This window comes from Aaosphaeria arxii (genome assembly GCF_010015735.1).
Source record: "Aaosphaeria arxii CBS 175.79 unplaced genomic scaffold BU24scaffold_6, whole genome shotgun sequence".
NCBI classification, from domain to species: Eukaryota; Fungi; Ascomycota; class Dothideomycetes; order Pleosporales; genus Aaosphaeria; species Aaosphaeria arxii.
This window is the reverse complement of record NW_022983479.1, coordinates 879801-905303: the sequence shown is the minus strand read 5'-3', so window position 1 is coordinate 905303 and position 25503 is coordinate 879801. Positions and strand designations below refer to the sequence as shown.

Here is a 25503-nt window from a genome sequence, read left to right as displayed (position 1 = left end):
GTCAGAAAAGCAAAAAAGGTGCGGCAGTGGGACCGGGATGCAATTGTGGGATTGACGGGGAAGTGGAAGGGGCGGCACGGACGTTATGTACACCGATGTCATTGTCCTGGGATGCTACTCGTAGGACTCAGGGCTCGGGAGTTAAAGGGAATTATTATTGTGGGAACGAAGACAGGACGACTGGTTGACAATGCTCTGTTTTCTTGCTCAGTTGGAAGCTCGAGACTTGAGTTGCGGAGCGGGATGGAAAACCAGGGGGCAGGGGTCTCGTGTCGCTTCGCCGATTCTTACCGTGCTGGGGGTGTTGGGGTTGGTTTAGGCTGGTTATTTGTTGCGATGGTGATGGGTGATATGCGTGGAGAGAGTCAAGAGAAGTGATTATCAATTCTTTCTTCGAAAGACGGTGTCAGGAAGTGCATCGATTAGTCAGTCATCTTTGCAGGATCAAAAACGAATACGGGTTAGTTGGGTGACATTGATAGACGGTTGGATTTGACAAGGGGTTAGTTGTTGTAGGGTAAGATGATTTGGTGATATTTCATTTGACTTTGGGGGACTATACAACACGGAAGGGATAGACAATGATCCTCTGCGTTCTAGAAGAGTACATACGTTCGTGAGTGATGGATAATGTTTGATCCGACGGACTTTCTATCTCCTGCATTCTTTCACCAATCTTAGCTAGGGTTCCTGTACAAGAAGATGTAGATCCTCTAAGCGAGGTTACAGTTCCTGTTCTCGAGCGTTGAATTCGAGAATTAATAGATTATCCACATCTCGGGGCAATGGAGAGGAGACGTTGCCAAAAAAATCGCAAGACGTCGTAACAGTATTGAAGATCTGCTTTGATTATGCTGTTAACGAATGCTTATCCGACGAAAGTATTGGTACATGTATTGAATCGATATTCGGCAGCGTTCATGCTTGTACCGATCGTCATATTGATACTCATATATGTTTATTTTTATTCCAGGGACCACAACTACCAAAACCCAACGTAACAATCAAACGTTTTTTTCTAAACCTGGAATGCATTGATGATATCAATAATATTAAATGCTCCGCTAATCTTCTTTTCCCACCCGACCCTCAATTACGCCGAGATAAAAGGGTAAAAAGGTCCGAATATATGCACTCGTGGCAATTAACGATGCGGGTACCAATGTACCATTTTTCGGCGATTCATTCGGTCGTGTTCCTGGAGATCGGTCGGCGCAATGACTATCCGAGATGTTGCATTGGTATGATGATCGTCTTCTAAAAAAATTCATCAACGTTTGATCCCAATGTTGGGAGCCTGACGTGTATGTAATGAGGAAACTGGGAGAGGCTCTTGTCATTTGATTGAAACGTACGGCGGATGCCCAATGCAGGGTTGTCGTCATACAATTACAGCATTGACGTGATTAATCTGCGTACTTCTAGGAGATGAATAGGATTGTACTTTGAACTTTGTCCCGGAGGTGATAGCAGTAAACAAGACATCCAATGTTCGAATAGATAGTACTGAAGTGTAACCTTAGATGTAGCTGGCAAGATTGAGCAAAAATTCAACTATGTCAGTGGACTACAAGACAAATGAACAATCGTATGGGCGAGGCCAATTTATCGAGCATTTGAATACTAAAGGGGGAATCAAATCTGAATCATTGTGATTTTCAAGGGCGCCTTCTTAAGGACAATGTATACACATTCGCCCTGGCTGGGTGCTATCTGTAGAAACCCATTCTAGATACCTAAATGCATGAAGACATGAAATCGAATGTTGCACTTGCGTTGTTTCATTCTGACGAATACACAGCTTCGATTTGATCACTCATCTGAAGCCTGTTGGTTTCAAGACAAGCCAATTTGCAGTTGTTTTGCTCCCCGGGCGAATGATGTTTCACCGCTTGCAACATACGTTCATGCACAAATGCATGAACTTTATGATTACGACTGTCGCCGTTTCCGATGACAATCATGCACCTTTCTTTTGTATACTTGCAATAAAATAGACAGTATAGACAATATCACGACAGCCTCGTGTCTATCATAGCACTATAGAGAGCCTATGCTGTTTCATTTTGTACAACCACTTCCATGGCTCGACCCTGTACAATTTCGACAACCGCCTATCATATAAACCAAATACCATGCTCTTCTCTCTCCTCATAAAGGTCTAGTATCTTGATTGTCTCGTAGTTTGCACAACGTCAGCGGCATGGCGACAAGGTAACAAATGGAACAAGGAACATTGAACACTGAAAACCCTACACTGCTTTGCCATTGAGGCGCAACAGTGCCAGTTGCAGGCATTTGCATGATCAATTACATCTATTTGTGCCATGAAGTGGACAGTAGCACCCATGGAAGCGTTTCATGAGCTGTTAGGTATATATGAAGTCCAATGCTAGAAACCATGCTCACCCCTTTCCACTTTAGAATCGACTTCCTCACAGATTTGAACCAAGAATTGTTTGCCTTGACATTCCACTCACTTGTCACGCTGACGTTGGCAATGATACTTCATCAAGGTACTGTTATGTTAAGGTAGGAATGTCGTCCACTACACAGTGGATAGGTTTCACCATCCACACAACTCGTCACTGAATCTTCATACAAGCAAAAAAGAACAGCAGAAAGTATAGATCTCCAAAATCCCCTGAACACGATTAGTAGCAACCCACACGAGAGTGAACCTACTGAATAGCTGCGGTATACCATTGTATATCTCCTTTGAAGTGAAGAATCGGCAGGCCTCTGCTGGGTTACCCGCTACACTGACCAGCCGTCATATGATCAGTACGTCGTGGTCTGCAATCCATCCTGTTTTGAATATATTTGTGACTGATTAAGATGTGCAGGTAATCTAGACATCATCTAGATATAATCTTGTTGATATGTAGCACATACAAGATGCACCGCATGTTCACGTGGAGCACAATAAGGGAGTACATCATCCCTGTCACAACTATACCCTATTTATGAGAATAAGATGAGCCATAACAAGGCTTAGTACATAATCACACTGACAATGCCAATGGAAGCGACCCTATATGCTCGGATACAGAACATCATAGAGACAGAAGTCACTGTCGTTGTCGTTCTAAGAAGAGCACAAGCACAGTCATTACCTCCGTGAAGAAACGAGTACCGACGACAACAGTATTTGGGGGCTATTCGGTACCCAATGAGACATCTCAAGTAGTATTGAAACAAAGTATATCTATGCAAAATGGTAGACCATTATGTGTCCTGAGTGTTGTGTCCTGAGTGTTTCCCATTTTAGCTGTAGACGTCCAAAGCATGACCGACTGGCATCGCATGGCACAAGATCTAAGATGTAAGTTATGTCAGAGATAGCGAATCACGATAAACAAATTTGACTGAGGTAGGGAATGGTTAAATATAACCCTACGTATGAACCATTGTGTTACACTGATGCCTACCATTGCATTAAAAAGCTGATTAGATCCCGATGAAGACATCCAACAGTGACACAGAGATCACTACGCCGAAGAAACATAAAGACCAAGATCTATATGTTCAACCGAGATCTACGAAGAGGGTGCGAGGTGCTCTTAGTCGTGACTACCTTATTCTCTCCTCGCCTACTCCATTAAGCACATCAACCACAACATCGTCACCATCTCACTGGACCATTAACTTTCACCACACCTCATACCATTCCCATTTGCTGCACTATGAAATCTATCAGACCTTCAGCCACTACGATATGTTCACATGATGATGTACTGCATGTGTGTAATAGAAGGTGTAGTACTATGAGACTACCTTTCACATTTACAACAGCAGGCTGCTATAAACAATATGACTTTTACTTCACTCCCTAGTATCATTCCAGGCAGTATTTCACCAAGTACATCAACTATTGACGTATTTTAGTCATCCTACAGAGCTCAAGAAAGCGTCCACCGGTAACGGAAACGTCACTGCGAAGTCATTTTCAGATACTTGCTCATCGAGTTTGAAGTATACAGTCAATGAAATCCTCCTAGGCTAGGCCACCATATCAACGTTTTCTCTGCTGCTTAAGTCATATCATCTCGTCGCCAGTTTCGGTCAGACGTTTACAACATACACTAGACCACTTGTTAGGGCCCTTGCAATCACGAATCAGAACACCAAATAGTAGTACAAACCAAGAAGGACAGAGAAACAACAACCATGCCTTCAAAGAGCAGGCATCTCACAGGATCGCACAGATTGATACCTATTCTCACGTTGTGAGAGTTCATTTGTATGACTTGCTGTACGGCCATATGATACGTAAAGCTTATCTCGAGGTAATGGTCGCCGAATTCGTTTCGAGAGCTATGATTTCCCTTAGCTAATTGATTGACAGATGGACTCATCGATAGCAAGTTAAACACATAAGGAGATATACCAGTTGGGGTTTGATCTCCATTCGGTAACAACGTTGTTTCAACTTCATCTACAGAGACATAGTCTACATCAGCACACTATCTGCCAGTGGCTGCGTCAATTTGCGGTGCTGGTATCTTGGAATATCTCATCCGTATTCTCACAATCAAATGAAGAGAACGGGAAGAGGGAGGCGATGCTTTCAATTAATTTGGCAAAACAGGAAAAATCCAGCATGGCACTGATTCTTTCGATTGCACAGCATTCATTGCCGATAAAGTGATGATTATGAACGGCTTATCGAATAGGTTTGATTTGCAATATCCTGATGATGAAATTTTTTTCAACCCATCATTTACTTGGACATTCTAATCCTTACAGGAAATTCTCGTTGACCTTCGATATATGATGAGATTCATATAGAAATTCTGGGTTGGAGCCTTGCACCAGGTCAGGTTTTAGTGATATGGAGCTAAGGAAGGGATCTCGCAGAAGAGCTGTATGGTTAGGTTGGACCAGTTGTCATCTACACAACGGTGCCAACACGAGAGCTGGTGGAGGAATTAGCGTCAAGGTACGAATCCAGAATTAACACTTCTTGACTGCTTATTTCAGCGCCTTAAATGAGCTTATTTCCTTCGAAAATACCGAGTTAGGAAGTGTGGAAAATAGGTCACCTTCTTGGCCGGCGAGTCTCACGAGATTTTTTCTCTCAAAATACCGTGTTAGGAAGTGTAGAAAATAGGCGTCCTTCTTGGCCATCGATTAACGCGAATTTAATTCCTTTCGATCCCCGTTAGCTTCTGTCTACGGTGAAAGGATGCGAATTTTGTGGGCTTCGGCGATGGCATCTTGGCCTGCCACCTGCTTAGTGTTGGGATACGATGGAGGAACTTCCGAGTGCTCCGGGTCAACAGAAAACGTGCACTTTGCATACATCAGGTCCTCGATCGAAGATTTGCAAGAGATAAAAATGGTTATTGGGGAAAAACAGACGAACAATACTGACTGGTAACAGACCGTTATTAAAATTATCACGTCCTTGTTGTGATCTCTTTGTGGTATCTGAAGGGGTGTCCATCAACTGGGCACTTTCAGAATCCGTATTCGAGCACAGTCCTCCGAAGCCCAGCTTCTAACGACTACTATATGCATCGGGTTCCTGGTAGTCTTCGTTCCAAAGGCAAAGTCGGCATCTTCACCTACCCGATACAGCAACTTCAGAAAAAGTGTCCATCAAAGGCGTCTACCTTGGCTTGCACCGTCTACAACCTTAAACTGCCATTGCCACTGCGTTAACATGTATCTCCGATGATGATTTGGACAAATTTTGCAGCCAGGAGGCGAAAGTTGTAGTAGTGATGACGCTCTGGCTTGCGCTAAGAATGCGGAAATAATATGCAAGTTTTGTGGTGGCGGTTCTATCCGTGAGGCTCCGCTTGAGTATCGTTATGACGTTGCTGGGTACACACTTTCACCGGCCACAGGACGTTGACAACAGAAATTAACAACATGAACGACAGAAAGATACCAACTCCTACACGGAATAATTTCGACATTGAACACAGATTTCCATCGTTCCTCTTGCAATAAAATTCAGTCGCCGGCATGCAAGGATTCCGTGTGCGCTTCACTTGCCAGTACTAAGAATATAATGTCTCTCCAAGACCACTAACGTGTACGATGATGGACTGTGCTGACTCGGCCGTATTCGGCGACAACGAAGAATATACTGAAAAGGGTAATTCAAAGAAAGTGTGAATTGCAGCCAAGTCTCCTTGGCTCGATGAATTCCACGATGAAGCACAACTTCATTGTCGTCGATAAAAGCAATCTTTCAAGTAGCCATGATTGGAAGTTAGGCAAATGTATATTGGCTTTCTATGACCATGCAGGACACTAATTACAGCCCTATAAGTAGCATAATAGGACGAGCACAGCAACATTTAAAGTAACGAGAGCCTCATTGATAACTAAAATGCTATAGAAAACACTTCTGGGAGATGTCTCACCGAAGCACAATCAATCCGCCTGGTCTCTCTCATTCCAGCCCCCAACAGTCTCAAAGCAGTAACTTGAACAAAATCCATCGAACGCAGCCAAGTCTCCTTGGCCATGCGGATCTCGTAACTTTAACTCGCCCTGCGTCACGCTTCGTGGAAAATTTTCCGGTGCGGTCCACCCATAGAACGTTCCAAGTGCGGGCCCAGGTTTCCAGAAAAACTGCACCCTGAAAAGACCCTGAAAGGGCAACTCAAGTGCCAAAGTATCGATCGCAGCACAATATCCTTGGCTTTGTGCTACAGTCCGGTCGAGAAAGCGCGCACTCTATTTTGCTTGCATACCGTACCAAGCAAGACATTACATGGACCATTTCTTCATGGTGGAGACTGGCGTTAGTGGATACGGGCTTATGGGACCGTGACAAGACATTACGGTGTGCACAGTGTAGGGTCCCTGGCCACGAGAAGGTCTGGACACCTACGAGGTTGATGGAAATCGGCTGACACGGCAAATGAAGCAAATACGACAAAGGACTTGACTCTGACCGTTTGCAGAATCACGGAAAGACGCCACGCTTTGAATAAGAAGGTGGTCTTAGATGTATTAACAAGTTACTGCGGCGCAGGACTTATCAGGCGTTCCTAGTCGCCATGTCTTCAGCATTTCTTGTGCATGCTAGATACCAACAGAGTAATTGAAACATATCCCCCAGGACCAGAATCTATGTATATCTTGGAACCACTTTTGATTGATATACCCAATACGATTATTTCTTTCCAAACCACGAGGCTAGAACGATAATAATCACATTTATTAATCTATAGGCGTTCATAGCGCCCAGACGATAGTTCCATACTCTAACATGGCAATACACCAGCTCAAATTGACGAGCAATTCATGCAGAATGAAAAATGGATATCCTCCATATAGACCTCTACACATGGCAATATTTTTAACGATGCTGCCAGGGACACCTCGCTATCGATAGCACACCTCGCCAATCGATCGAGATTTCTGGCCAATCAGAATCCCCGCAGCCCCGCTTGGCGAAATATCGGAACGAGGCCGCATCTGCATTTGACTCCCCATCCCACCTCCACAACTTTTTTCTCTGCGCTGAGTTAGCATTTGGAACTTTCAACCCCCCCACACATTGACCAAATGGGATGCTGAGGCTCCTCGCACGTACAATTCGACGAGCCATGGCTTCAACATCATCCCCAACAGCGGCAACGGAGCCCAAGCGTGTTCCCATTCCCAAAAATGGCGTCGACTACCGTGGCAAAGTCGTTCTTGCGCCGATGGTCAGGTCGGGAGAATTGCCTTCAAGATTGCTGGCGCTGAAGTACGGTGCTGATCTTGTCTGGGGTGCGTCAACTCTTCTCCGATCATGAGACATCCTGTAGCATGCTAACAGAAATATATCATTCAGGTCCCGAGACGATTGATCGCGCAATGATAGGCACGACCCGCCGCGTAAACCCGCACACATCGACCATCGAATTCTCCCGGATGCCCTCCTCCAAAGTCAAGAATCCAGCTCTGGACCCAGAGAACCGCGAGTCGGTCATATATCGCATCCACCCGGAGCTGGAGAAGGGGAAACTGATATACCAAATCGGCACCGCAGACCCGGACCTCGCAGTCGAGGCCGCGAAGATTGTGGCACCGGACGTAGCGGGCATCGATCTAAACTCTGGATGTCCCAAGCCGTTCTCTACATCAGGCGGTATGGGCGCTGCGCTGCTCAAGACGCCAGACTTGCTGTGCGAGATATTGCGGCGGTTGGTGGAGGATGTAGGCAAGCCATTCGAGATCGGTATCAGTGTCAAGATTCGAATACTCAGCACGGCAGAAGAGACGGAGAAACTGGTCAGGAGATTGGTGCAGACGGGAATCACAGGCTTGACGGTCCATTGCCGGACGACACCCATGCGGCCCCGGGAGCGCGCCATCCGCGACCAACTGAAGATGATCGCAGACATTTGTCGTGAAGCGGGCGTCGCCTGCCTGATGAACGGAGACGTAACCTCTCGGCGCGAGGCGCTGCAACTGGCGCAGGAATTCGGCGTCGACGGCGGGATGATCGCAACCGAGGCGGAGAAGAACCCGAATTGCTTCCGCGAGGACGCAGAGGGAGGACCGCAGGAGTGGAGGGCGAAGTGGAAGACGTCTGTGACTGACTACATGCGCCTGGCGATCGCAGTCGAGAATCGTTGGGGCAACACGAAGTATCTCCTCGGCCAGATGATCCCCGGAAAGGACAAGATGTACCGCGAGATGAACAGCTCCAAGTGCTACGCGGACGTCGTCAAGGCCCTCAAGCTCGACGGTGTCGACGACCTGCTCGAGCGTGCGAAGGCCGTCGACGCACGCCTTGGGATCCCGCCGCAGGAATCCCGTGCTGAGAAGAGGGCAAGAGCCAGGGAAACCGCCCCGCCTGCGAGCACTAAGAAGAACCAGAAACGAGAGGCAGAAGAAGAAAACGAAGAAACCACCGCAAAGCGCGTGAAGGTACCCGAGGAGAACACGAACGACACCTCCACTCCATCTATACCTCCCCACACTCAGGACCAACCCGTCCCACAAGCCACCGCCGCCTTGAGTGCCTGAGCGAAGACAGATACTTCCCCAACCTCAATATCGATCTCGAGTGTACCAAGCTATGAACGACACTATATCGAGCCCATCATCCATCCGCCACGACACTACATACGTTCACCCCTCCTCCCATTCTCACCAACAAAACAGTACATGACCACACTAGACATGCGGAAAAGGGTCATCATCACCATTGGAAACAACACAACTCTTCTTCAACAAATGAATAAGCGGGATGAATGAACAAAAACGAAGGGAAAGGAGTGAACTATATATCCCACACAGCTCCAGCAGCTCCAGCAGCTCCAGCAGCTCCAGCGCCATTAACTACAGCCAAGTGTGCGCATTTGGCACGTATATATCCACATGTATGTGTAGCATAAGAATTTCACGACATAAGTGCCATGTCCCAATACAGTCCCTGTCGCCCAAACCGTCATACATCTGTCCCCGAAACCGAGCCTGTCATCTATTTCAACCAATCCCACAATACCGTGCATGTCCCAATACCGTACCTGGCACCCAAACCGCCCATGTAGCAACCAGTCTGTGCACGTCCAACCAATCTATATATGCGCCACTAAATCGTGCGAGTCCATCAAATCGGAGAAGTCGACCCGAAATCGTCTCTGTAATCTAAATCACCCATCTCCAACCAATCAGCGCATGTCTACTAAACCGCGCATGCCACCGATTGTTATCATCCGAAACCGCAGATTCGCGCAGGGGTACCCGTTACCAACGCGCATGTCCACTATACCGCGCAGGTCGCATGGTCTAAAGACCTTGCATTCAACCTCACCACTTCTTTGCCAAGCCACGATAAAGGATGAACCACCGAACCGCACGTGAACACCCATACCAAAAATCTAAAATTGACGTTTGCAATTGCATTTCCATGAAAGCCCGCCCATGCTTCGCGAGTTTGTCTCAAATATCCATGATCATTAAGAGTGACGTGAGATTCCAAAGGTACGGATCCGTGGGATACTATGCTACCCTAGCAAAAGTAATTTGAAAATTCAATTGACTTCTTCTGGGTACGGCGATGATGTTTGCTTGTGAATGAATGATGAGGAAGGGGATGGGGATGGGGATGGGGAGGGTACGTTTTATGTACGCTGTAGATTCATAGGACTGTAGTTCGACGGAAGGTTGTATTTGATATCTGGACGAGGGACGAGGGGTGCGGAGTCATTGCTACATCTTCCTTCACAAATTTACACAGACAGACGGAGGAGACAAGACACAGCGCGTATACACACATTTTGTGATCGAGTATTTCATTCATATATGTACGCCCCCATGGTCACCCCCTTCTCCTCCCCAACTTCTCCACAACGGGATACGCAGGGACTTTACAAAAGCCCCCGCCATGCATGCAAATAAGCCCTCAAGATGGACGAATTGAAAAAAAGGAAGAAACGCCGGGAGCTATGCAAGGTTCGCCTATATGCTAATTGTCTTCCGCTTGTTGGTTGTAATGGTGTGGTACGGTATAGTACGGTTTGGTGTGAACGGTAGGGCGGGATGTATGTATATGATGGTGTGTGCGTGTGATGGTATCTATCTTATTCGTATGTATGCATGTACTGCGAACAACTAAACGATGAACGGGGAGAAGAGTAGAACATTGAGGTTCTGAAGAGCATAGAGGAAACATTGAGCTTAGAGTTCGTCGCGGGTGGGGATGCGAATCTCCCAGCTGCGTTCGGGGACCACGAGGCCGGACCACCAGTGCCAGAGGCGGTTGAGTTCCAGGATGAAAATTCGGGTGCTATTTTCATTAGTCTGTGATTATTTGGTATGCTGTTGCTGAGTGTGAACTTACAATCTACCAGGCAGCGCAATCCAGCTCTTCAAGACGTGGATGTAGGCACGCTTAACGAGGTCGAGCTCCGCCCAGAACTCCTCCATGACGGTCATCCTCGAAGAATCCCAATCACGTTTGAAATTGGGGGTTTTTGGCTTTTCGCTCGTTGCAGACTCTTGGTCGGGATTCTCGAGGCGGTGTTTTGTTTTGAGGACCTCTTGCTCGGGAACTAGGGTGGGAAATGCGGGTTTGGCGGTGCCGTCCCGCTCCTCGATCATGCGTCTGAATTCCTTGTTGGCTTGGAGGGAGTGCGAGAGGCGGTCCATGGTGTTGAGTAGGGCGACGAGCTCGGTGCGGCGGAGCACGGGGTCCTTGGAGGAGTCGTTTTCGTCGAATTCGAAGAGGACTTTGAGAGCGGTGCCGTAGCCGTTGGTCTGGAGCTTGCCCCAGAGACGGCACTTGTCGCAACCCACGCAGTCCATGATCCGGCTCACATTACGGAAGCGGTTCCTGAAATCCTCCTTCAGGGCGATCGTGTCCGGATCTTGGAACATGATCGATTCGTCGAAGATCTCGGGGCCGGAGGGAACTGCGGATGCGAGACGGAGAACCATGTTCTTGGTACGGGCGTCTTCTTCAGGGTCCTCGGAGCAGAAAGAGTAATCTTGGATGTGCTGCTTTATCTTGCCAACGGCACGCATAACGAGCGCATAGTTGAAGTAGATGTTGGAGACGCGGTCCGGATAGTGGTGGAGGCGCTTCTCGTAGCAGGTCAGGTTCGGCGACCATTGTCCGGTCGTCTGGTTGAGATAGTCCCAGCACAAGTGCGTGGAGATGGAGGCGTGCATTCCAGAGATGACACGGTGGAACACTCGCTTCTCGAGACAGGTATCGTCAAACTCGACGGGATCAAGGTGCGCTCTGGCGGTTCCTTGTGCAATGGCAGACTGGACATTCTGCTGCATACCCTGCTCCTTCATGACGTTCCGCAACTGGTTTGCGGCAAGCATCTGCTCCTGATTGCCGAACCCACCGAACGGCGAGTTGTGGCTGGACTGCGACACCTTAGGCGGCTTGCTGAAGCAGTTCTCGCGATAGATAGCCTCCCAGACCTGCTGGGAACCAACGCCTGCGTACCCAGTGAACCTCTCCGGATTGCCCACCAAACTAACATAATCGCCCTTCGCGGTCGCAGACTCGTCATCCGGGACACAGTAATCGCGGTCGTCGCACTCATCGTCGTATTCCACCACACAACTCTCGTCAACATCGTCACCCAGACCGCCCTGCAGTGGCCTCGCCTTGTGCGCCCTCTGTTGCTTCTTCCCTGGATGTTGCGCTGTGGGACCTTCAAGCTTACCCAGCTCCTTCGCGCGCCAGACTAACGGTATATCTTCTTCATTGTCTAATGTATTCACCGCACACGCCACGTTCCCGCACATGCCATTCTCGTCGCTCCAGAAGGGACATTTCTTGTTGAACAGGTTCAATCGGTAGTGGGAGAAGAAATCGGTTTCTTGGGTGATGGAGTGGAGGTAGGGATGGATCGCTTCGTTGAGCTGGTCGAGGGTGTTGTAGCTTGCGCAGGCATCCGAGACGATGGCGAATGGTTCGAACTGCACGACATGTTTAGGACTCTGGTTTTGAGTCGTGGGAGGAGAGGAGGGGGGATAGCAGGCGGAAGACCCATTATTGCTTACTTCGCAGACGTTTGGAGGAGCGCTCTTCGACTTCGAAGGAGCGGTCGCATGCGCCTGGGCGTGTGAACTACCTAGCAGCGAGAACACTGCTAGGTAGAACACTTGAGCTGCGGATCGCATGGTATGTGAGATCTATGTCTTGGGGGTTTAGACTAGATTGATCTCCAGGGACGTCTGAGAAGGTTCCACGAAGTCAGCAATGATGGTTCCAATGTGCTCGAGCGAATGCGGAGAGGTGTGCATATATGAAGAGGAGGAATGGGGTACGTACCAGGTCCCAGATATTGCAGATCGGGCTGTATATGAGGAATGCCGTGTGACAGGATTAGAAAGTAGAGACAGACAGGTATCGACCGGCAAATTGATGTGGAAGCCGGATGTATTGCATATGTGGGGGGTGTGGTGGTGAGGAGATGGTGGTCTAGGTTATTGAAGAGGAAGAGGCCAGATAGTGGTTTCAATATAAGTTCGCGTCGTCTCCCCCGACTCGGAGAAATTAGCGTATGGGGAAGTTGAAAACGTCCAAGTCAAGACCAGACAAGACGTTAGAAGAGTTTAACTGAGTAGTAGAGTCGAGAAAAAGAACAAAAAAGAACACAAAGCAGCAGAAAGCAGCCAGGCGCCAGGTACGAGGTGACGGAGATAGGTGGCGCTACTCCGCTAATCTTCTCTCATCATTCCCTTTCGGGTTTAGTTCCGCCTTTTGCCGATGTATGAGGCTGTGACCCGGATGGCCGCCCTATGGAAAATCCAATTGCAATGGTATGGTAATAGTGGCAATGATACCGGCGGAGTACGGAAGCAAGTTCTAACCAACCAGTATGGATACAACAATTGGTATCAGTACCAGGTGTAAGTAGATGTGGTTGACAAATACAAAGTAACAAGAGGGACGGGGGAGATGAGGATAGATATTAAACACGAGAGTCTTAGCAAAGGATCATATGGCTACCTAAATTAAAATAAAAGGACAAGCAAGTTGCGCGCAGTAGTCACGCTGTGATCAGATCATAACTGGGACTTGGAAGAGAGGTGGTGAGATTGCTCGCTGACGGGGAGCTAATAGTAATCATTGAGGACGTCGTTGAGATCTGGCCTCTACTGTACCACCTATGACTTTGTAACTTCAACGGTGTGGCGGCCAACGGCCAATTACACCGGACAATTCTCTATTGATGGACGAATATTCATGCGGCGAACAAGATGAACCAACGGCCTTTCCTCCCTTTTCCATTTTATTCTACCCGGAACCTACAAAGGAACCCCTTTCGGCGGACTTGCGGCGAAATCTCATACTCCATCTGGACTTTACTAAAGTCATGCGATTTCTTCCGCCGTTCCATCGCATTTCCCTGGCCAATCGGGTGCGGGAAAGTCCGGGCGGTGCCACTTATCGATAAAGCTACCTACATCACCATCAGCCCTCAGATGGACATGACCAGTACGATCGACTGCTATCGCGACACCCTGTCATTACGAATAATCGATGAACATTTTAATACGTTATAACAACTAAGAAGGACTTTAAAATATCTCGGACTTATTTCTAACCATACACCATTGTAACGATTACCATTGAAACGCTTGTTTTGGTGGTGACATAGGGGCAGACAACACGACTCCTCTTCATGATCTGAAATATATCAAAGGATAACCATCTTCCTCAGTACATATAAAAATCACGTAGATATATGATATACACACGAAACACATGCCCATATATAAGAGATAAACATCCCACATCCCACTTGATATCTATATCTCGTCATCGCCACGAGCCGTGCTGACATCCGGTTCTCAGGAGCGTTGTACTACTACCTTCTACCGACATAGAGATAACCTCACATACTCTAGCAATCTCAACCCTTAATTCCCATCCACAACCTTCAAACGTTTACGGTAAACATTCGCAAGACCATAAACACGCATTCTCACTTCGCTCCCGTTTGATGCCCGAGTTTTTCCACCAGATAGTGTATAGTTAAATAGATATAGATACATATCGACTATAAAAACGGCGAATACTAGCTTCCATTGCTCTTCTCCCTTCCTGCTTCTTATCCAAACGAGGAAAAATTGTGTGGGATATAAAACCGTGCTCCCAATGCACACACACACCATAGCCAATAATCCGCTGTTGAGCCTCCCAATCGCCCGTCTATATACTCCCTCTTTGATCATCCGTGTCGTTAATAAAATCAATCGATCAATTGATCAGTCATCATCGCTATCATCCTCATCATCGATGATAACCCTCCGTGGCCGGGCCACCTTCCGCACAACCGGCCCATCTTCATCATCATCGTCGTCCAGACTCTCCCGCTCGCTCGCTGAGTCGCCCACGACCACGGTTCTCCCTCCCTTCCTTGCTACGGCACGACGACTGACGAGCACTTCGTCCTCCCCCCCGTCAGAAGAATCACTACTAAGCACCGCACCCCCACCCCCGTCGTCCGTGATATCGCTCGTAAAGATCTTCGCCATAGGTTTCCTCCGCCGATCCCTCGCGCCATTGACGACAGCCTGTGTCCCGCGGCCCAGGCCATTCATGTCGAGGCTCGGGAGGCTCGACTCCGGCACCTCTTCGTCGTTTTCGTCGGCGATGAAGTCACGCAGGTCGGAGTCGAGGAGGTAGGCCTGCGTGTCTTGCAGTTCGTCGGAGCCGATGGTGTCGTCGGAGCCGAGGTCGATGCCTTGGGTTGCGAGGCGCATGCGCGGGTCGGTGGGTGGTGGGGAGGATTCTTCGGCTTCTTCGACGAACTCGGAGGCGCGGTAGCGGGGGGTTTTGACTCGTTCTTCTTCTGGGGAGGTGTTGAGGGCTTCTATGGGGGGTTCGATGGGAGCGGTGGCTTTTTTGGGGGGTCGGCCGCGACGGGCTGGTGTTTTGGGGGCAGCTGCGTTGTTGGTGGGTTTGGCGGTGTTGGTCGCTGTCGTCGTTGTCTTTGGCTTGGGTTTCGGGCCTGGTTTCGCTCGGGGTTTGACGGCTTTGTGGAGGATTGGTTGCGAGGCTGGGTCGTCGGATGCCCATGCTTCTTCGTTGACGGGCTCGGGCGGTGCGACGGGGTCTGGGATGTAGCCGTCGTTTGGCACGCGAATGTCTCGATCGGGTGTTGCCTCGCGGTCGGAAATGCGCTGGCGGGTTCGGAATCGCTCGATCCGGTCGAGGTCGACTGTGTGGATCTTTCGCAGCGTCTGCGCGAACCATTGCGTTGCTTGCCCGGGCCGCGGGAAGTGATGGGTACGCGGCAACGACCGCTGTCGGGCAGGGTGATTGCACATATCTACGGGACCGACGGTCGGCTGGTCCTCGTCGTCGAAGACCGTCTGGAACCGCCGTGCGAGATCATGAGTCTGCTTGTCGTCCAGCAACACCTCTTGTAAAGGTGGGAACGAGTATAGTTCTTCACTGGGATATATCTGTGCCGACTTTCGCTTTGCTGCTTTTGCTTTGGGCGCGATTTCAGTATTCATATTGCCCGCGGTAACGAACCCGGTGATGACGTTGTCCGGCATGTGGAATTTCTTTGGCGGTCGTTTTGGCACTCTGCCGTTCTTCTTGGGCTCAGGCAGAAAGTCAGGTTGTGAATTCTCCAGCGGGATATCTACCACCCTCTTATCCACCACAGGCTGAGCTTCTCTGGGCAGAATGCGCCGCGAGACATCGTCGTGGAAAGCGAATCTCGAGCCCTCGGCAATAAGCTCCTGCATCTTCTCGTAGCTGTCCTTCGCCTTGTTTGCGTCGTTCTCCTCCTTGCCTTTCATTTGCAACAGGATAATCCTTCCTTCACGCTTGCGACCCGTTCGGCCCATGCGCTGCAGCATGCGGATGGGGGATGCCTTGGAATCATAGCAGATGATGAGATCGACCTCGCCGATATCCAATCCTTCCTCACCAATGGACGTCGCAACAAGCGTGTTGAACAGGCCTTTCTTGAAATCCGCGATCGCGTTTAGCTGGTCTTTCTGCTGCATGCCTTCCGAATTCTTCGCATTCGACTGTCCGACGAACACGCGCGGTCGGATCATGGGTTCGTGCCTCTTCAGGACCCGCACAATCTCCTCGGCGCTGTCGCGCCAATGCGCGAACACCATGATACGTGTCTCTGACGGAGCAGCACCATCGGGGTTCCTGCCTTCCGCGGCATCGGCGAAGTGCTGCAAGATGACTTGGACGAGGTAGTCCAGCTTTGGATGTCCGATGAACTCATCCTTCAGCACCCATGTCTGCAGTGTGCCCATGAGTTTCTTGAAGCTCTTGCTGTCGCAGATCTCCTTCTTGTATTTAGACTTCCCGCTCGTTGTCGAGTCTCGGAACTCTATCATCTTCGTGTAGAAGGGTCGTATGCCGTGGTACTTGAGCAGTTCCATTCCTTGCGATATCGACGCAAGCGCCTGGAAGATGGCGCTCACCATCATCTTCACGCCCGAATTGACGCTCCGTCCAGCATCGGTGAAGTATTTCGCACGTGCCTGCGTACAGCCATACGGCGTGAGCGCAAGGGGATCCTTGGTCCAAAAGGCATTCAACCCCGCGAGCTTGTTCATGATGGGTTGCAAAGCTTCCGTGTACAGTTCCATGCAGAGATCCATTTCATCGCTCCTATCGAAGACTTGGGTCTCTACCTTCCGTTTGTGCACGTATGTCTTGATGTCTAGGGAGTTCTCCGTTCGTATCTCGATCCGAGAAATGTCTAGTCCGTCAATCACCTTTTGCACTGATTCGACGTCGCTTCCGGGGGTGGCAGTCAGGGCGAGGACGCGATAGCTCGGGTTGAAGCGTCGCATGAAGCTGACTACCTCAGTGTAGGCGTATGATCCCGTGGCCTTGTGCGCCTCGTCTACTACCAGCAGAACGATTCTCTTCGGATCAGCAATGCCACTTTTCAAGTCGTTCAGGAGGGTCTGTGGCGTCATGAAAAAGACGCGCTTATGAGCCCATTCGTCGGCTCGTAGGCCAGTCTTCACACCTCCTGTGAGCATCGATGTCTGGGAGCGCGGTATACCAGCGATCCCGAAACACGCCTGAACCTGCTGTGCAACGAGAGGCCTGGTAGGAGCCATGAACACGATCTGCGCCTCGGTGGTCCATCGGAACCAGTTAAGCATTATAGTCGCCGCAATAAAAGTTTTCCCTAAGCCTGTAGGCAGAGCGACAAGGAGATTGTGAAAAAGACCACGAGCCACGATATTGAACTGGTAATCTCGAATCGTCCCGAGATTGATAGGATACACCCACGTCTTCATAGCTTCGGGGTCTAGCTTGTGGTGAGTGGGAGGCTCATTCTTCTGGCTGGCAACGAAATTGTAGCGCTTGTTCGCCTGCGATGCCGGAACCTCGCTGAAGCTGCCACGCCCGAACAACGTCGTTTGGCGCAGTCCAGTCTGCGGAGCCACGAGCCGATGCCTCTTCTCGGACATGAACGCAACGTCATTGTCCTCTTTCTGAGGCGACGACGGATTCGATTCAAACGCATCAGACGGTAGATCCGCAAGCTCTTGCGCGGGATCGTAAGACTCGTTGCTCGTCTCCTGGACCGGCACTACGTCCGGATATTGATCGAGAATAGCATCATTGATGACGTCTATGTCAATCAACGTATCGAACTCATCCACCTCAGGAGACGGAGGCCGTGGTTTCGGCCGCGAAGATATTGACTGCCTGCCAGGATTCACTGTCGTCTTCACACCTTCGCGCCCCCCATTCCCCTCCTTCTCTTTCCCAGCGGGCCTGTGGACCCCAATACTCGCAGTCGCAGGCTTCGACCAGATCGCGCCGCGGGTCCTCCAAGGCGGCGAGTTCTCCAGCGGCGGCTGCGTTTGAAAAATATCCGTCAAGTCCACGACGTTCGTAGGCGTGTGGATATAATCCTTCTTCGTCTTCGGCATGATTTTCTTCCATGCTGATTCGGGGTCCACATGGCCTGGTGATTTCCTTTGTCGCTTGCTGCGATTTGATTTCGCTGGGCTGGTGTCGTGGGTGGATTCATATTCCGATGCGTCGTCGTCGTCGGAGATACTTGGCGATGCACGCTTGGCGACGGCGGCGACAGCAACATTACTACGGGAACGAGGTTCGAAATCAGCATCGTCGACAATTTCCTCCTCACCATCGAGATCCTCCTTTTCGTCTGAATCCGAATCGATAAAGGGGCCCCTTCTGCTGCTGGACCGGGTTGTTTGTTGCAGCGCTGCTGCGGGCCTTGGCGGAATGAACGGGGTGGTGGTCCTCCTTTCATTAGAGTGGTCAATCTTCCGTCGTTTGGGCGGTGGCCGAGGCAGCGAGTGGAATGAGGTGTTGTGGTCGTCGTACTGGGTGGCGGCTTCTAGGAAGGCCGTGTCGTCCAGGTCGCCGTAGTCATCGTCGTCGCTGTCCATGCCTCCTCTCCTCTCTGCTGTTCCTCCGCTGGTGTTGAGGATGATTGTTGGGTTGGTGTGTCGCGTTGGGTGGAGGTGCGTGGTAGACGCGAAGACGCGTGACTTCATCCAAGGTAGGGTGCGCCAGTCAGTCCTAAAAAGGGTGTTCAATTATGGAAACGAGCTACTCTATATCAAGTCTAGTCTAATGTTGATCCGCAGGCAGCATCCTTGTCAATCGCTACGCAATACCACTTCCGATAGGACACCCTCTAGTTACTCTCGGGTGCTAGTGGCCAGGAGTAGATTAGATCCATTTTCCGACCCCAGTCCCACCAATAAATGTATTCGGCGCTTGGACCGTCCCGGTCCAAGAGAAACTCAGGAGAGAGTTTCCAAGAGACGCAAAGTCAGGGCGGGAGACCCGAATGTTGACTTGGAATAAATTAGGGTCAACGCCCTCGCCTGATGTCTTTTTGCCCCGGATTTTCTTCTTCATCCTCAACAACAATCATTCGAAACTTCTTTCTTCTCTCTTCTCTCGAACACCGTTCGGTTGAACTATTCATACTCTCGTTAATTCGACACACTCGCTATATAAAACAAAAACAATCGTTACCCATATTCTTATTAATAATTCACTCGAAAAGAAAGCTTCCATCCCTTGCTTCCATCCGATCCAACAACAAACAACAAATCCAAATCCAAATCCACCAACAAACAAACACCACAATCACCATCACCATCACAATGAAGTACGCAGCCATCGTCCTCGCCCTCGCCGCCGGCGCCTTCGCCTTCCCCCAGGAAGCCTCCGCCTCCGTCACCGCTGCCCCCAGCGTCGTGAGCGCCAGCCTCCGACCCGAGGTCAGCTGCGCGCTGGCCTGCGACCCCAAGGACGTGACGTGCCAGGCCGCCTGCCTCGGCGTCGCGCGCCCCAACTCCTCCCAGGCCAACGCCAACAACGAGTGCGCCCGCAAGTGCGACCAGGGCGACGGCTCCAAGTCCGCCACCGAGGAGTTCGCAAAGTGCCTCGCTGCCTGCGCTGCCCAGTACTTCCCCAGCACCCAGACCGCGGGTGACCTCGTCAACCCTCCTGCTTCCACCGCCGCTAGCAACTCTGCTAACCCCACCGGTAAGTCGTGAAATTCCATCCCAATTGCTTCGTTCTCGAGGCGTGGTGGTTGCTGGAAAGGCCAATTGAAGCTAACGCGTGGGAAACAGGTGCTGCCAACTCCAACGCCCCCTCCGGCACTGGAGCCCAGGCCTCTGGCTCTCCCTCCGGCACCGCTGCCGGCACCACCCAGTCCCCCGGTGCTGCCTCCGCCAACGGCGTCAAGATCGCCGGTGCTGGTCTCGCCGGCCTCGCCATGGCTCTCTTCGCCTTGTAAATTCATCATCCCATATAAGCTCTTTCCAACCATCTTTGGGTGGTGGGTTACGATCAATTGGGTGAAAGCATCTCGCGTGGATGCGCCGGGGGCCAGGGGGGGATTTTGATATTGGCGACACGTGACATGCTCGCGAGTCGCTAGGCGTCGAAATATCCTCAGCGCCGAGCCACGGGAATCGGGGTTGTTGTCGTTGTTGTCGTTGGAGTAAGGACTTCGTAGTTTTCAGTCTATCGATTGGTTAATTAATACGCTGTATTTTGCGATTGTCTGCGTTTGGGAGGACAGGTAGTTGGCTGTTGTTGTATGTATGTACAAGTGGGGTGCGAACTAGAAAAGAGAGGTCGTTTAGTCGATAATAATACATCGCTAAGTCTTTGAATATCGCGAAAGTGTCAAGTGAGTGCGTGATGAATGTTGTCTGAGAATGGGATACAGTGATGTCGACGTGTACCTGTCTGTACCTTCATGTGATCGAACTACTATGTTTCCTTTGTATGTGGTGACTAATCGGTAACGTGACAGCATCGACACCCTAAAATGTTGAGAACAACAAATACTCATATCATGGCGAGAAGTTCTGTGTAAAGGAGTTCGATCAAAAGCGGTCGTTTTCCGGTTTAATATCCGGAGTGCAATACCTACTATCGGTATTCTGGCGCGTGAACGTTCGATTCAGGAGCCTTGTTCGATGATGATAAGCAGGCACGCAGGTAGGGTATCAACGCACCGACTTTTGCCTAGGTACGCAGAAAAGTGCCGCGTTAGGGGAATATGTTGTATCTACGTTGAGTCCAGTTGCGATATGACGGGTGAATCAATATAAGCATAACAGTGTTTGTCGTTGGAGTTATTCCTGTGAGTATGCAGGTGCAAGATATCAGACGGCGTTCGTGATACGCACGCACGAGCGCACCTACCTCGAAAGTGCTTTAGGTACGGGTGAGTGGTCGAATAATGGCCACAAGGTCGCCAAATGTGATGTGTACAATTATTTCGAGTAAAACGTCATGAGCATTCATCTGTGCTTGCTGAGAGAGCCGTTCCCAAGTGCCTGCGTGTGTTGGTGTAATATAGATATCAGCAGGCGTCCGGGATACGCACGCAGCATGCAGCACGCAGCGCGCACAACGGCAACGCACGTATGCACGCACGAAGCCGTCCGAGACAACCACAGCGACCGGTGACTGAATGGCGGGAACGTCTACTATGTTGTTACGGGGTGTTTGGAGTGCATGCCATGTTCGCAGAATCTCGGCAATAAAGCACTTTGGATACGAAGACGCAGGCCGTTGGATCGGACCGGGGGTCGTGCTTTGCGCATTGTGAACCTCCTAGCTAGCAAGGCAAGGCAAGGCAAGGCAAGGCTCAGGGAGATGGAAGGGAAGGGGAAGAAAGAAACGCATAGAAAGCCTACGCAGCCTACGAGGGTAGTGATGCTACTGTCGGAGACAAAATTTACAGTGCGTCATCGTAAGAAAGAAACATTTAGAAACAAGGGAATGGAAGCTTCGATGGGAATGGATGGATGGCCGTGGATGGGATGGGACGGGGTGGATCTTCAGAGACTCCAAACTCCCCGCTGACACGAAAGTCATAAGCCCAGGAAAAGAATTGGATGTGGCGTTTGGGAACCGTTTAGGTAACGCGAGCCCACAATTAGAAGATCCGTGATTGGTCGAGCGGCTGGTTTGTCGGCAGGGGTCCGAACAGTAGGAAAGCGGGTGTGGATCGCACTGCATCAATGCTTGGTGGAGGGTCATCGAGGTTTGCAAAGCAATTGTTCGCATCGCATAGCATAGAAAGGTGCGCGGGGGGGTTGATGGAGCGATTGTGAAGAAAGTCGGGTCGGAGGGAGGAGTTGCTAGTGACCAGGCGACGGTTGGTTTGGTGTGTGTGTTGTACCACACTGAGACATGTTGAGGGATGTGCCATGGTCTAGAGAGTTGCCGAATCCAGGGTATTGAACTACAAGCGAAAAGCACATCTCCTTTTCACCACAATCATCAATGAACGAAAGATCATGTCCAGATAAGTATTGTTCGTGGTGAAGCATGGACGATACATTCGTTGCCTGATTTTGATCGCATTGTTCGATAGCAGCTATGGTTCAACGTAGGCAGCTGCAGCTGATAGTGGCGCTGCGGTTTGGCCATCATTAATCACACGTCTTACTGTGTTGGATCGAGAAGGGAAAATGCAGAGATCGGACTTTGGACATTCCAAGGGCGCAGCAAAGGTAAAGAGTATGACATCGTACTCTCTGCGCAGCGTCTCTATGCTTGCCAGGCTCGATGTTCAAGTCGGCATCATCAGACGGGTGGTACTAGGTAGCAATTTTGATAACATGCAGTGGCAGGGCTCGACCATTGACCCAGCTCTGCGCAGAGGTTTTATTAGGCTCCCGACGCTACCTGATTGCCCTGCTGGAGTGCAAGTGGAGGGGACGGCGTGGAGACCGGGCCCTGTGGAAAGGAATGAGTGGCACACTCCAGGTGACTGCATCCAGACTAGCCGGAGACGAAGAAGGCAATGAAAATAAATCCGCCGAGAAAAAAGCCATCCGAAGAATCCTGGCTGCTCAGATGGACGGCAGGCCAGACGTGGTGCTTTGTGTGTGCGTGTCATGTGAAACGCAAATGAAGGGTTGGGGAGAGCAAGGCAGTTGTGGTCATGTAGTGTGTAGTATGTAGTGTGTATGTGAGAGGTGTGAGTGGATGTTGGACGAAGGTGGTGGATTGACGTCAAAAAAAGGCTAAGGGCAGCCGGCTAAGTGTACCAATGATTTGGTCCGAGATCAGACCAGACCAGAACCCAGCCGACCCTTTAGCGAATGGCAGTCGAGGAGCCGAACGTCGTTGGTGTCATCTCTTCCAACCTTCCTACGAGTACCAACACAACGAGTAGCAGTCACAACAATGGCCGTGGTAGTATATTCGTAGTCGTCGTAGTGGTGATTAGTAGTAATAGTAGTACGGAGTACGGAGTACTTCTTGTCTTGTTCTGCTTGCCTTGCTTGTGGGGGGTGAGGGGATGGGATCAAGGACAGCCCGCAAACACGCAAATCCTCTCTTTTTCTAGCGCTCGCAATAATGGGCGATCTAGCAGGACATGCTAGATGTTGATCACGCATATTGGAGTTGAACGTTGGGTCACATCTCACATAACAAGGCAGATGGCACTTTGCCACTTGATACAAAGAAAATGTCCGTTGCTCAGCACAAGCACTGTTGGATTGGGGGCGGAGGAATAACAGTGCCGCAGTGGAGGGATTACACATTGATCGATGGGAAGAGCCGGATGTGCCGTATGAGACAGGATCTGATGCGACCAAAGAGAGGAGAGATGGGAAGAGAGGAGGGAAAGGAGGGAGAGTGACAGAGCGCAAGAGAGCAGGGCCGGTGGGATTGTGGAAGCGCGGAGTGCGGATTGCACCCTACCAATTAGGTACGCCGAGATAGCAGCGAACAACGGTGGACGCTCGTCAACAAACCATCAGCCACCTGGGGGTTGATGGTGTTGGGGAGTAATGTTACAGAGTTGAGAAATTGGCCCATGCGAATGATGAAGAATTGATGCTCTTGATGATTGAAAGTCTCTCTCTGTTCAAGGCGCACTTCGGGAGGGAGTGTGGGATGATGATATTGTTTCGGGGGTCGGCGGTGATGTGGTTAGGGTAAGGGTATGACTACTGTGTATGAGAGGACGGGTATGGGCATGTGTGTGTAAGTATGAGTATGAGTGTGAGCATGTGTGGGAGGGAGAGGGAGGATATGAGTTACGGGTATGGATAACTATGGGTTATGGCTGGGTATTGGTATGGGACTGGGTATGGGACTGGGTATGGTATGGGTATGGGTATGGGTTATGGGCCGGTCATGGGCGTCGTCGTGTGTTTTAAGGCTCGACGGGGATCGAACTTTAGCGCCATCATGACGGGCCTTGGCACTGACCTTCATCGTCTCCTCGCCTCGCTGGGCCTTCCAGCTATCCGGATAGATTGCTGCAAGGCGAATGCCCATAGGAGATGGAAATTGGGGGAATGCGTAATTCCTCATGATGGAATTTTCTAACCATGCCATGGAACCTTAAGGTCGAATTATGTCGCCCTTTTGTCCACCCATCGATTAAATATTTCTCACGTGCATGCAACATGGCCTTTATTCTTGGGGCGGCAGGAATCGAGGCAGATAGTTACCCATTTTGACTGGAATCGCTGGACCGCGTCAGATGTGCTGTCGTGTCCGGGTGCGGATACCTTGATTCGAGGCGTTCGTTGGACACGAGGTACGTTGCGCGAATGCAGCGACGTCGAGCATCGTCAGGGCCATCATCCTAGTAGGGAACGACATAGCAAGGCAGCGATTTAGGGGGCAACGGATAAGCTGTGGAGGAAGGGCGGGAATATATGTCAGAGAAGATGGATACAACTCAACTCCGAATTGTTCACCATGAAAAAGGTAGGAGAAGGATGGCGATTATTATTAATATTGCTCGAGCTGGATGCGAGGACGTCGTGTCGTGGCGTGCGGTTAGGTTAGAGTGAGTGGGTAGGGCAGGGTATTAGTGGCAGTGGCAGTGAGTGTGGTAGGGTAAGGGTACGGTAGGGTAGGGTAGGGTAGGAGGAAAAGGGTAGGGGACAACGCGCGGGATAGCATAGACTGGTAATAAACTATGATCGGTCGGGTCAGGCTATGGGATGAGAACAATGGGGATGGGATGGGATGGATGAATGGCATCAATGTTCATCATTCATGATTTGCTCGTCGCTCATTACTATTTGTTCGTTCCTCGTTGCTCATTTGTCCCGACCAAGAGGAAAACGAAGATCCAGTCCCTGGGCTGGGCTTTTGGCTACTGTGTAGTTAGTCTATTTTCCTTCATCACCCCCCAATATCCAATGCCGCAAAGGAGCAACTCTGGTGTGCATGCTTTCATATGAGAAAAACGAGAGAGAAAAGAGTACGTCGAGATGGGGAGACATTGTGCGCGTGCATGACTGTAGATGTATCTGCATGTACGGAATACGTGTATAGAGATAGAGATAGAATGGAGAGAATGGAGAGTAGAGCAACGTCCAACGCATTATTCGCTCTGATCGCTCCGTTCTTGGTACCTTTTTCTTCTTATACTCTCTCTTACCCTCTCCTCTCTCTCCTCCTCGTCCTCCCACTCCCAATCAATCATCATCCATCCTTTCTCTCTCGCGCTCCCTCTCCTCTCTCTCCCCCTCCTCTCTCCTCTTACTTACTAACTACTCTCTGCCTCTCCC

At 50.2% G+C, this 25503-nt stretch overlaps 6 protein-coding genes across 6 annotated transcripts; 3 read left to right on the top strand and 3 right to left on the bottom strand.

The window, feature by feature from the left end:
• Positions 1 to 7574: 7574 nt before the first annotated feature.
• BU24DRAFT_350875 (FMN-linked oxidoreductase) lies at positions 7575 to 8985 on the top strand (the record flags this gene model as incomplete). The annotated part of the gene is made up of 2 exons (XM_033523661.1): positions 7575 to 7740; positions 7805 to 8985. 2 exons carry the CDS (start codon positions 7575 to 7577, stop codon positions 8983 to 8985), a joined length of 1347 nt encoding a protein of 448 aa, XP_033381752.1.
• A 1656-nt stretch (positions 8986 to 10641) lies between these two features.
• On the bottom strand, positions 10642 to 12606 carry BU24DRAFT_349721 (endoplasmic oxidoreductin; the record flags this gene model as incomplete). The annotated part of the gene is made up of 3 exons (XM_033523618.1): positions 10642 to 10750; positions 10805 to 12402; positions 12487 to 12606. The coding sequence occupies 3 exons, from the start codon at positions 12604 to 12606 to the stop codon at positions 10642 to 10644; spliced, it is 1827 nt and encodes a 608-aa protein (XP_033381751.1).
• Positions 12607 to 14311: 1705 nt separating this feature from the next.
• On the bottom strand, positions 14312 to 18936 carry BU24DRAFT_424410 (P-loop containing nucleoside triphosphate hydrolase protein). The gene has a single exon (XM_033528496.1). The coding sequence runs from the start codon at positions 18859 to 18861 to the stop codon at positions 14701 to 14703; it is 4161 nt and encodes a 1386-aa protein (XP_033381750.1). The 5' UTR covers positions 18862 to 18936; the 3' UTR covers positions 14312 to 14700.
• Positions 18937 to 19590: 654 nt separating this feature from the next.
• Positions 19591 to 20231, top strand: BU24DRAFT_411149 (uncharacterized protein; the record flags this gene model as incomplete). Its single annotated transcript, XM_033526031.1, has 2 exons — positions 19591 to 19918; positions 19981 to 20231. The coding sequence occupies 2 exons, from the start codon at positions 19591 to 19593 to the stop codon at positions 20229 to 20231; spliced, it is 579 nt and encodes a 192-aa protein (XP_033381749.1).
• A 2717-nt stretch (positions 20232 to 22948) lies between these two features.
• On the bottom strand, positions 22949 to 23637 carry BU24DRAFT_237028 (uncharacterized protein). Its single transcript, XM_033522251.1, has one exon. It carries the CDS (start codon positions 23509 to 23511, stop codon positions 23029 to 23031), a length of 483 nt encoding a protein of 160 aa, XP_033381748.1. The 5' UTR covers positions 23512 to 23637; the 3' UTR covers positions 22949 to 23028.
• Positions 23638 to 24748: 1111 nt separating this feature from the next.
• BU24DRAFT_424408 (uncharacterized protein) lies at positions 24749 to 25396 on the top strand. The gene has a single exon (XM_033528495.1). The coding sequence runs from the start codon at positions 24973 to 24975 to the stop codon at positions 25171 to 25173; it is 201 nt and encodes a 66-aa protein (XP_033381747.1). The 5' UTR covers positions 24749 to 24972; the 3' UTR covers positions 25174 to 25396.
• Positions 25397 to 25503: the final 107 nt, after the last annotated feature.

Bases quoted from the DNA above. Each gene is read 5' to 3' on its own strand.
- BU24DRAFT_424408 (XM_033528495.1), top strand. From the start codon at position 24,973: ATGTTCATCATTCATGATTTGCTCGTCGCTCATTACTATTTGTTCGTT.
- BU24DRAFT_424410 (XM_033528496.1), bottom strand. From the start codon at position 18,861: ATGGACAGCGACGACGATGACTACGGCGACCTGGACGACACGGCCTTC.
- BU24DRAFT_237028 (XM_033522251.1), bottom strand. From the start codon at position 23,511: ATGTGTAATCCCTCCACTGCGGCACTGTTATTCCTCCGCCCCCAATCC.